Below are 12,377 nucleotides of genomic sequence, written 5' to 3'. Positions count from 1 at the left end.
ACTACAGCTAAAACCACTCCCTCCAACAACGGAGTTGGTCTCAGGGTTGCCAATACCCTTACACGAAGTCTTACTAATACATCCCCTAATTCCGAAGACCCCAGAAAGCTCCAAAAAACCCAGCGTGTAACCAACGAACCTAACGACTTTTTCAACAAGTGTTCCCAAACAACCCACACTACTGCAACGTCTGAGCCGCTGCCTGTCCCGGATAGTCATGGCACCTTAGGACCGGAAGCTATAGCCCGCCCGGAAGCTTTAGATCGACCACGCCGTCTGAGGATGGTATCGGATGAAGAAAACAACCACGGTGCCCTGGGTAGTCGCCCGGCACCGGTAGACCGGACGTTATGACCCCACCGGAACGACCGGGTCGACCCCGGCACTCAGTGGACGAAGATACACCAAACCAGAAGAGCCTGTCCAGAACCTTCGGTAACCGGGACCCCTATTGCGGACGTCTTTCCCACACCGGAACTGGGGAACACCCCGCGGCGCCCGGGGATAGACGGAAGAGGGACGCGTTTCCCCCTGCAAGCAAATTATCAAGCGCAAGGTACCAAGCCGCCGAGGGAGTCAAAAATTTCCCGTTAGTCGTACTCGAGACGCGTAGTTTTTCCCGAACGACGACGTGGGAGTCAAGACTTCGAGGAGCAACGTGTCAACCATACAGTTCAACTGTCCGTCCTTTAGAACGTCTGACGTTTAAAGTACTGCTAGCTTTACTGGCACCCTGAAAGATTCTTTTCTCGGCAGGTAAGTCCCACCACTTCAGGCTGCTTTCCGGGAACGCAGCCCGGGCAATAAGTCCCAACAGACAGTGCGTCCTAGGCCTCCCAGGTACTACAACCTGGGTTGTAAGTTTTACATCTTCCAGCATTTTCATTCAGTTCCTTTTTCTGACCCTGTCTCCGGAGCCAAGAAACACCTACATTTGACCGTACAAGAATCTCCCGTTGATCGCAGCACCCCTCCGGATACATCCGGGGGAAACCATCTCAACACACAACCTGGTTTTCTTCTCCATGGCCAGCACAACTCGACCGGTACGTCGAACACATAGGGTAAATGACCCAATAGTGGAGGAACTAAGCACGTTCCACCACTGTTTGTTCGCATGCACAGAAGCTATAATTTATTTCGCTTACCTAAATTGTGCATTCGAAAGCTCCTCTTTTATATTTTTAGTAGAAAGTATTCCGATGGCAGCAGCTCCTGTCATTATTACCTAAAATGAATCCTCCAATTATTGGTGCAATGTTCCAATAGTTGCGATATTTTCTAATTCGTGTTCCTATAGTTGCGAATCCCATTGTTTTCATACGGGACTCGCAACTATGGGAACACTACCGCAACTATTGGTACAAGGCAGAGAATAAAATACAGTATTTCAGTGATATTTTACCGATTTTTTAGTAAATCCAAAACAGTTTTCAACTCTTTCACCTGTCATTAAGGTCAACTAATTGATAAACAATGTGGGTTGCTGCGTTATTTGCGTATATTTGATAAAAACTACACTACCGCAACTATAGGAACACCCACGACTATCGGATCAATTACCCTAGCGCCTACCTTCCACCGGATTGAATCAAGGTATCCAAATTGTTCCTTTTCCGAGCCCTTACACTTTCGCTGGAGGTGAATTTCTGTTTCCAGTGAAACATCATCGCCTACTGTAATAACCTTCCTAATCTGGAGCTGTTAACGCACGACTCAACGGATCGCTCCCTCGGATGAAAGTTCAAGTTTGATATTAAGGTAGGTGCTTATATCCGTCATTCCATGATAGTGGTTCTTCGGGATGGCCATTTCGATGTACTCGAGTTAAACGAAGATCTCCCAGTTGTCGGAGTCCGTCTCCGAGGTAGTTTCCCAGTAAGCGTGGTAAACGTTTACTTACCCTGTTGCAATCTACCGGGCATCAGAAGAAAGGTAAGAAAAATAATCGACGATTCTCCGTCCCCTGTCCTCCTCTTGGGGGACATGAACGCGTATCACCCGGCCTGGTGTGATTCTAGGACTGATCCCAGAGGTAACGCCCTGCTTTAATTGTTCGAAACTGCGGACCAACAATGGTTCGCCCACCTTCTTTAATGTTCTACTCCGTCACTGCCATCGACGTGACTGCCGCCAGTCGGTCTATGCTTTCCGCTCTCAAGTGAGAAGTTTCTACAGACTTATTCGGCAGCAACCAAGATGCCAAGCCAAGATGGCGCTACGAGGCTGACGACTGGCAGACATATGGCCTCCACTCCACCTCCGACGCAAATTTGCACGAGACACACTCACAACCCTTCCCGGCCTTGGGTAGTCCGCTAGATAGAGTGAGCTGATCCCAAGAACGTTTTGGAGTACCTTGACCATCTCGTATTCAAGAAAATTGGGTTTGCATCATGCGTATATGCTTTTTTTCCTGTTCGGGTGTGCTACTGCGACCAGTTATTAGATCTATTGTAGCATTCCCCGTATCCTTAGTGTTTAAGTGCATGTCGAATTACTCCATTACTATTGAGAAGCAATGAAGTATCGGTTTCGATACAGTTCTTGTTTTGTTTTCCTAAGAGTACATGACACGGTCCCGCTATTTAGACCCTTCAAAGAGAGCAATCTCATTGAAGGCGCGCCCCTTATAAATCATTCCTTGAGAAAACATAACAGTAATACTGTTAATTGGCCATGCATCGGAGCCCTGGCCATATCCTTGTCACGAGATTTGATTCTATCTACAAGACCATTTCAATCTAGGGAAGTTGTTCAGTAGCAAGAATTTCCGTGGGCGGAGGTGAACTAGCCTTGGGCTAAAAACCTCTTTAATAAAGATTTTATTAATAATAAATTTCCGTGTGTTCCTCGAACTACCATTGTTTACTAATTTATGAAGAGTTAGTACATCCATAGAACCCTAATTCAAACTTTTTCCAGCAGTTAGTTCAGCCTAGGTCGAATGGCCCTGGTTTTATAACTGTAATTGCTAGAAAATCTGTTTCCGCTGCCTACAATCTAGCCTCAAACGAGAGGAATTTGAGTATTTCAACCATGTGCAGGGTAAAGTTAATTTTGTTATAATTCAAAAAATGCAATTGCCCTAGCTTGAAAAATGGATTAAGCTTGACTTGACTTGACTTGAAGACTTGAAACGACTTGTGCTAAATCAGTTTTAATCCAAATAAGCTCAAATTTTCGCAAGTCTCAACATGATACAGAATCAGATGAGCGTTGTGGAGCAAAATCGATTTTTTGAACCACTCTAGTACCTATACTGACGATGAAAACATTGCAAAAGCCTTTGGTTGATCCAAAACGTTTTGGAGTACCATGAGCATAGGAAATAGAAAATAGGCTTTGCATGATGCATATATGCCTATTGAACCAGGGTGTATACCGACGATGAGAACATTGCAAAAGCCTTGATTTTATAAATGCCAGTGACGTCCACACGTCAATGCAGTGGACGTCTCTTCTTCTTCTTCTTATTATTGGCATTACATCCCCACACTGGGACAGAGCCGCCTCGCAGCTTAGTGTTCATTAAGCACTTCCACAGTTATTAACTGCGAGGTTTCTAAGCCAGGTTACCATTTTTGCATTCGTATATCATAAGGCTAACACGATGATACTTTTATGCCCAGGGAAGTCGAGACAATTTCCAATCCGAAAATTGCCTAGACCGGCACCGGGAATCGAACCCAGCCACCCTCAGCATGGTCTTGCTTTGTAGCCGCGCGTCTTACCGCACGGCTAAGGAGGGCCCCTGGACGTCCTCACGTCCTAAACTAGCTCACATTTTGGGGAATTGGTACTCAGGGTCGGCTTACTACATGCTCAAGGGACACACATACCAAGATGTAGTTGAAGTGGATGGTACAGGGAAAACCAACGAACTTGTATGGACCGAGAACCTTTCAATGATCAGGGAAAAGGGTACGTTTTATTTTTTTATCATTTTAGTTTGTTAAGGTTAGTGTTTTAGGGTTAGTATAGCGTTGCGGATGATAGATGGTGTTGTTTTGGGCTGACATGGACAAGCGACATAGCTTTGAATGTTGGGATTAAACTTTGGTCGGAGTAGGATTTGTAGCATTGCCCTCGGCATTGCCGATCTTCATTGCTGTCGCTGAACTGTCGATGAATAGTGCGGATAGTATCCGGAGGGAGCGTGCCGTAGATCGATAGTCCATTTTGGCTCTCCTCCGCGATGTTGAACTGGACTGTCTTGGATTGGACGAAGATTCCCTTAAGGTGAGTTCCATCCGGCGGAAGCGGGCATAGGGCTGGTAACGTTCTTAGCGTCCACTTCCACAGCGATGAAAATGTGGATACAACGACGAATGCTTGGCAACCTCGTGGAGTTGGGTAGGAATGGCTTCATTTGGGCTTGACTTGATGTGTGGAACTCGTTTTGCCTCCTTGCACTGCGGTTCTTTCGGCCAAACGAACTTGCGCCTCGTGGATTCCGGGGAGTCGAAACAATGGCGGCCGTCCCCGTGCAGAAACCGGTTTAACTGTTTGAAGGCTACTTTTCTCCGATCAAATGGCTCCGATTCCCAATACGAACTATGTAATCTGTGACCCAGCGGACCGTGCCCCGTGTCGGGAGTTCAAGAAAACGGCCACTCACAGCTCATAGCTTTCCCAGGGTTCGAATCTACCAATTCGTCGATACACGTGGCACCAGGGATTTCGGGTGGGATAGGTTGGATAGTGCACACCTAGATTTCACGGCAAAACTACCGGCAGCTTCCGTGCGTATCACATGCGGGTTCAAAGCCACCACTTCCTCGGCCAAATTTTAGAAAACGTGCGGACTTCGGGAAAAAACTTTCTAGGGAACTTGCTCTCTATGGAAAATAGGACGACTTCAGGTCCTTCTTCAGTCAAGTCCAAATTTTCCCACTCTTCTCGTGCTTACCTTTCGCGGGCAAGATGCGAGCCATACGATGATTTTTAGTATTTACAGGCATTATAAGTATTTCACTTGACCCCTATTTTACCTTTGATGCACTTCATGCATAGTTTCACAATGCTTTTTTTACCAATGTGTTTATTTATTGGGCTCAGTTGTTTCATTAAAAACTCTACGGAGCCGAGAGCAAACAATATATAAATATAAAAATAACATTAATAAAGCCTGTCCACGTTAAATTTCGGACACCCATCATCCAACGCGATTTTTAAACATTTTTACCAACCACTGAGACGAACTAGTTACATGACAGCTCAACCTTTTCGCTTAACCGCTGCTTTCAGTATGTTTCAGCTCTCGTCCAAATTGATGAAATGGCGACAAATGGATTAAACATTATCTAACTGTCCGAAATTTAACGTGGACAAGCTTTAATAAGATTTTCGGTTGTGTTGTTGAACCGGCACTTGAACCGGAGCCCGAAGCAGATAATTGAGCCCGTCGCTAAGTCACTGGTGGATGAGACAAAGCTTCCTTGATTGCGATTGCCACTTTCTCTAGTGTAACATGATCTTTCTTCCGACGTGGGCGTGAGTTTTCACGTACCTTCGACTGTCCTTGGTTTTCTGGTTTCGGATTTTCATCCGGAACTTCGATGAAGTCTTCATCCGAGGTTTCCGACGACATCACATCTTTTTCGTTTCCAGAAACTACTCCAGCATATGTAGAACACTGACCTTGTTTTCCTGCTTTCTTCCGTGACAAGAATCAAAGACACACCATCGCACTATGGGGAATTCTCATACAAATGGGCGGCCAAAAATATTTTTTCAATGAAAACTGTTTCTATGCAACATATATTATGCGAAGGAATATTTAAGAACTCTTTTTTAACCCTTTAAAGGCCATCGTTAACCCTTCAAAAAATGTCACCGGCGAAAAAAAAAATCCATTTTTTTTATTTTTTGTTTGTTTCCAATACAGCATGCATAAAATAGCAAACAATCATATTTCTAGTAATAATGTTGTTCATTTTCTAATCATTACGAGGTATAGAGAATAAAAACCACAATTTTCAAGAAAACTTTGATTGCAGCGTTCTCGTAAAAGCGCAAATATGCGCAAGCAAATCACTCACTAAAAGGTGGTACTAGGGTTATATTTCAATCCCCAATTTACAGATGAGGGGACATTTGAGGACATTAGGTTTGCGGGACCATTTTATAGCGAAGAATTATGATAGTTAAAGTTTTTCTTCTACAACTTTTTGATATTTACCTTTGCGTGCAAAATAAGCTAAACCATCAAAAAGCTAAAGTTTTCAGCTTTGAAATGGTACACCTAAAAAACAGATCTTACAATTATTGTATAAAAACGTGGCATATACAAATCTGTAAGATTTTTATACAGATATTGTATTAAAATAATACAAATCTGTATAATTTCAATACAACGATTGTATTAAAATCATACAAAAATTGTATATGCCCAATTATTATACAGTTTCTGTAAGTTATGCAGAACTGTATTAAAATCTGCCATCCGCTGGTTGGGTGGGTTGGTTGGGTTATATATATAAAACATTATATTTGGAGAAAAATTGACTTCATAACATACAAATCAAAGTAAGGAACGATTTTTTTTATTTTTTTTTTTATTATTTTTTTTTTTTTTTATCAGCTTTTATCACTTCGCCAGCCCATAACTTTTGACATAATAAACATAGCGCTTCAATATTTTCGATTTCTCTTATCTAGGGTATATACTTTTATATGATATATAAATTAGACAAATAGGAGATATTAAATTTTTCGATTAATGGCCACCCCTTTCCCCATAGTGCATCCAAATATACTCTATTACCAATATAGTCCACTTCGTAAATCCCCATATATTAGGCAAGAGACAGCACATTAACACCATCTTGCGTCACAAAAGGCAACTAACGTCTAAAAACGATAGCCAAGGGGTGCATTAATTGCGAAAATTACACTAATTTTACAATTTTTGAAAATTTGAATTACATTTTTTTTAATTTTATTTTTAAACTCAGATATCAAAATGGGGTCATGTGATGATTTTTAGCATATCATTTTGAAATGTTAAGTTGCATATTGAATTATACGTTTAAGCACCCCCCGGAATGTCTCTTCACTACATTGCTTGCCTTTTGTGACACCGCGGCGCTACTGCATTGTCTCTTCAAATCAGCCAGAGTGGACTATATTGTTAATATACTATATTTGGTGTATCGTAGAACGAAAGAATGTAAACTACTGATGAGAAGCAAACACGCGCGATTGCTTACTATTGTTAGATAAAAACAAATACTGTACAGAGCAATACTATTCCGTCTGCACCCAACGACGACAGCAACTGAACTGATCACAATGCTTTTTGTGTTGTTAATTTGAATAGCATATTTTTGTCCAAGCAAGTGTGTCGACAGCATCTCGCATTCAAGAAAATAGGTTTTGCATGATGCGTATATGCTTATTGGACAGGATTGAGTGTATACTGGCGATGAGGACATTACTAAAGCCTTGATCGGTTGGTACTGTGGGCTGAACTTCAGAACGTTTTGGAATACATTGAGCAATTCGTATTCAAGAAAATTGGGTTTTCATCATGCGTACATGCGTGACAGGGCGCACCTGGGAAGCAGTGTTACGATAGACGGGGATACCTTCGAGGTGGTTGAGGAATTCGTCTACCTTGGATCCTTGCTAACGGCGGATGACAATGATAGTCGTGAAATACGAAGGCGCATCATATGTGGAAGTGGGCCTACTAGGGGCTGCAGAAGAAACTGTGGTCAACAAAGATTCGCTACTGCACGAAATGTGTCATGTACAAGACGCTGATAAGACCGGTAGTCCTCTACGGACACGAAACATGGACAATGGTCGAGGAGGACTTGCAAACACTCGGGGTATTCGAGAGATGGGTGCTTAGGACCATCTTCGGCGGCGTGCAAGAAGACGGTATGTGGCGGCGAAGAATCAACCACGAGCTCGCCCAGCTCTACGGCAATCATAGTATCCAGAAGGTAGCTAAAGCCGGAAGGGTACGATGGGCAGGACATGTTGCAAGAATGCCAGACAGCAACCCTGCAAAGATGGTGTTCGCTTCCGATCCGGCAGGTACGAGAAGACGTGGAGCACAGCGAGCAATGTAGGCAGACGAGGTGCAAAACGACTTGGCGAGCGTGATGCGCATTCGAGGATGGCGAGATGCGGCCTCGAACCGTGTATTTTGGTGTCATATTGTTGATTTAGTGTTATCTGTTTAGATGTAAACTAAATAAAAAAAGCTTATTGAACCAGATTGGGTGTACACCGACGACGAGGACATTGTTAAAGCCTTGATTGATCCGGTAGGTACTGTGGACTGAACTCGAGAACGTTTTGGCGTACCATGAGCATCTCGTCCTCCTGAAAATTTATCACATGTATAACGTTCAGGATGGCTCAACTTGCCTGAGTATTCAGAACTATCAAACAATGTGATTTAGGAATCAAACTTGTCCGATTCATTTGCATGCTCTCAGAAGCGAAATCTTCCCAAGGTTTCTGATATCTGGGTCTTCAAGGTCCTACAAAGCCAACACTCTGGTAAACAGTTTTGCAGAAGAAAGTGGAAAGTGGGGTCCTATCTCTCTTCTGTGATTTTACACAGCCAATCTAAAACGTTGGGCATTTATGACCCATCCGTCCTGAAAGGGTTAAAATTTAATCATCCATCTTGTTTATATATGTTTGTTATGTAGCACGTACAAAAATACATTCATTATGAAAGCTGATTGGATGATTGAATAGCTCAAGTTTCTTGACTTGAATGCTTTTTGAACGTCTAAGCACCTTCATTCAACTCACTTCAACCCTTCAACGATAAGAGCGTTGCATAAGATCAGCGGAAGAGTAAGAGGCAACTAGTGGCACGCAGCGCTGATCTGCGCCATCTTATTTAAATCTATCTCATTGATCGATATTTATAAATATATCGATTAGCACTACAAGATGCAATCGACTTGGAATCTTCTCCCATGGCAAGCTAATATTTTTGTTGTTAGGATCAGTTACTGATTTGAATGTTTATAACGATTCTTTCCCACAAATATTGGCGCAAAATAGAAGAAAGGCAGTATCACCGCCTAGTGAATAAATCACGTTTTTTTTTTAAATTTTATGTAGCTATGATACGAGATTCTCATATTCGAATAATTCTCTATAACCATTCACAAGCGTATATTTTTTCCAACCTCGAAAACAAACACAATTGACCCGATTTTCACGTTTTCTCTCTCTATTTGCAGGGCACACCCCCTCTCGTTAGCCGGCCAGTCAGTAGCATCCAGTACCACCGTTGACGACCATCTAGAGGACATCTGGGAAATGTTGCCTTGTCACCTGTCATGCTGCTACCATTGACCACTCCTTCCAATCGAATGAAATTGCTGAAAACACTCACTTAGTCATTCATTTACGCTTGAATAGTTAGGTTACCGTGCGTGGAAGGAAGGAAGTTTGTTTTGGATTTTCAGCGTGAAATGCATTTTTAGATCGGATACTTGTTGTGGGATCGAGAAACCGTTTCGAAGTGTGATAATTGAGTATTTTTTTTTTATTACGAGTGGGAACGAAACATATGCAACAGCATGGATAGTAATGGGTCGTACTTTCTGACTGCGGGAGGTTTGTTTGGAGAGAATTTTTCTACGAATGATTTTGGGCTGGAAGCGATGAATGACACGGGTGGAGAATACGAAATGCCTCATGCCAACTTCAGTTGCCCACCGACGGACATGCCAACCACGTACACGGTATTCATGATACTGTATGCCGTCGTGTGTCTGGTCGGTGTCATGGGAAATACGCTGGTCATCTATGTGGTGCTCCGATTTTCCAACATGCAGACGGTGACCAACATGTACATTTTGAATCTGGCGATTGCGGACGAGTGCTTCCTGATCGGTATTCCGTTCCTGATAGCAACGATGCACATGAAGCGTTGGGTTTTCGGTGGAGCCATGTGCAAAGCCTACATGGTCAGCACGTCGATTACGCAATTCACCTCTTCAATATTTCTGTTCATCATGTCTGCAGACCGATATATAGCTATTTGTCACCATATTTCATCGCCCAAGTACCGGACGCCGCTGGTATCGCGCATAGTCTCCGCACTTGCTTGGCTAGCCTCGGCCCTAATCATGCTGCCAATCATGATATATGGTGACATCATCGAGCTGCAGCCCAACAGCTACTCGTGTCAAATTGTGTGGCCAGAATCGCACGAACACATACCCGGATATACGTTTACCCTGTACTCGCTCATCCTGGGATTTGTTGTGCCACTTTGCTTCATAATGACATTTTACTGTCTCGTAATTCGCAAACTTCGAAATGTAGGCCCGAAAACGACCAACAAATCACGAGGAAAACGACGTTCTCACCGAAAAGTAACGAAACTAGTACTCACCGTGATAACCGTCTACATACTTTGTTGGCTACCGTACTGGATCTCGCAAGTAGCACTCATCACTTCCCCCGATGGATCATGCAGCACGCGCCTCGATATCATTCTATTTCTTCTGGTCGGTTGCTTAGGATATATCAATTCGGCCATCAACCCCATTCTTTACGCGTACCTTAGTGAAAATTTCAAAAAGAGCTTTCTCAAGGCCTGTACTTGTGCCGCACGTGCTGAGGTAAACGCCCAATTAAAATTAGAAAATAGCGTCATGCCGAAGAGGTCCCGCACTCGAACCAACTCGGACACAACCCAATTGACCACATCAAAAGTGCAGCATCGGCTGTTGATTGATCCGACCACTACGGCCACCACGACAACGACCGCTGCATCAACCGTATCCTCGCGGAATCCCAGCCCACCGGTTGTTCAAAGAAGCTTAGCAAACAATAACAATAACAACCATAACAGTAACACTAGTGGGAACAATACGAAAAACTGTAACAACGAGCGAACGGCAGCAAACGCTCCCAACGGCCACAATAGCGTAGGTGAATTAGTGCAATTGTCTTAAATATTAAAATTAAATTTAGTACGACTATGAAAATTTATCGTTACCAGCACCATACAACCACCCTCTTTGAGAGTAAAACCATACCACGATGAGATGTGACTAAATAGGAGGGAAATCAATTGTACATTACACTACTGTCATAAATCAACAAGCGGCAAACAAAGTGAGAGATAAACACTGTACATAAATTAGACTACGAAAATTTCAATTTTATTGAAAAGCCATTTATAGGATAGGAATTCCGGGGCCTAGCCGCAAACACATTTATGTGCGAAAGTAAATTCTATGGAATAAAATGCTGACTGCCGTCGTTATTGAAATAGGCGTTTGAGAAATATCCCACTCAGTGCACGTGGCATGATTTATGCGTCTGGTTGTTCGTTGCACTTTATGTTTGCGGGTTCAATCTATGGTAAGTATGATTTTGTTCAATGTTTAAATATGAACTCGAATGAGCAAAATGACTTCCTACATAATATTTATTGATTATATTCATTTCTTATTATACAAATTTTTTGTTTGCTTTACACGTTTTCATACTTTGGAGCGATAATTATAATTATAATAAATAACTATAATTATAATTATATCAAAGGTGCCTAATTTACCAAAATTGGAAAATAACTAGATTGAGAAGAAAACAAGGAATTCCGATGTCGAATGATGAAGATTGAAGAGAAGACAGATCCACGGTGCTTCATGTACCGTTTTTATGAAAAGTTGTACAACGTCAAAATCTGGTTGAAAAGTTATATTGTAATAAACTGTTTTTAAGAGGGTCATCATCAAATAATACTCATATTTCGATACCTGTTTGTTAATAGATAGTGTTTTGGAGTGTTCTACAAAGTTTATTTAATACGGAATGTTCTGCAAAGTTATTTTAAATATCAATCTCTACACTTTTACCGAAGAAACATCGACAGGTTGATGTTTTCTCAAAATTTTGATTTTGTTTTTGATGCTCTTAGTATTTGGGAAGGTGCATTATTGAAAATTATTCGGTTTTTTTCAGGCCCGCCATTTTATAGGAGAGTAGGTTGGACCGAGACAAATTAACTTGAAAGTGCAGATCATGATCAAAAGTAGTATCACAAGCGCGCGCTGGAAGGAAACACTGCAAACAAATATTCGAATGGATGGCGTTAGTAGCGATATTTTCTCTCAAGATTCTTAAATTGGTTTTGTTACTGTTAGGGGTTGGGAAGGCGCATTAATAAATCGCTCAGGCCCACCATTTTTTAGAAGAGAATGTTGAGCCGGGACAAATATTCTTTAAAATGCAAATCCTAATCGGCAGAAAGTTGCCGTCGGTAGCAGAATGACAAGCGCGCGCGGGAGGCAGTTCACACTATAGCGTTTCAGCGGTAAATCATCGAGTAAATTTCGTTGGCGTCAGTAGCAGTCGAGAGATACTTAAATTATAAT

The 12,377-nt window shown here is 42.3% G+C and overlaps 1 protein-coding gene across 2 annotated transcripts in view; it reads left to right on the top strand.

Annotated features, from left to right (window-relative positions):
- The window catches only part of LOC134224665 (somatostatin receptor type 2-like), a 236,871-nt gene extending 225,641 nt beyond the window's left edge, over window positions 1-11,230 (top strand). For both annotated transcript variants that reach the window (XM_062704153.1, XM_062704152.1), the window contains one exon: window positions 9,222-11,230. In XM_062704153.1, coding sequence (XP_062560137.1) covers window positions 9,564-10,949 — 1,386 coding nt within the window. In that variant the 5' untranslated portion in view covers window positions 9,222-9,563 and the 3' untranslated portion in view covers window positions 10,950-11,230. The remainder of the gene's footprint in view (window positions 1-9,221) is intronic.
- The last annotated feature ends 1,147 nt before the right edge of the window (window positions 11,231-12,377 follow it).

Source organism: Armigeres subalbatus, chromosome 3 (genome assembly GCF_024139115.2).
Source record: "Armigeres subalbatus isolate Guangzhou_Male chromosome 3, GZ_Asu_2, whole genome shotgun sequence".
Taxonomy (NCBI): domain Eukaryota; kingdom Metazoa; phylum Arthropoda; class Insecta; order Diptera; family Culicidae; genus Armigeres; species Armigeres subalbatus.
This window is presented reverse-complemented; position numbering and strand designations above follow the sequence as displayed.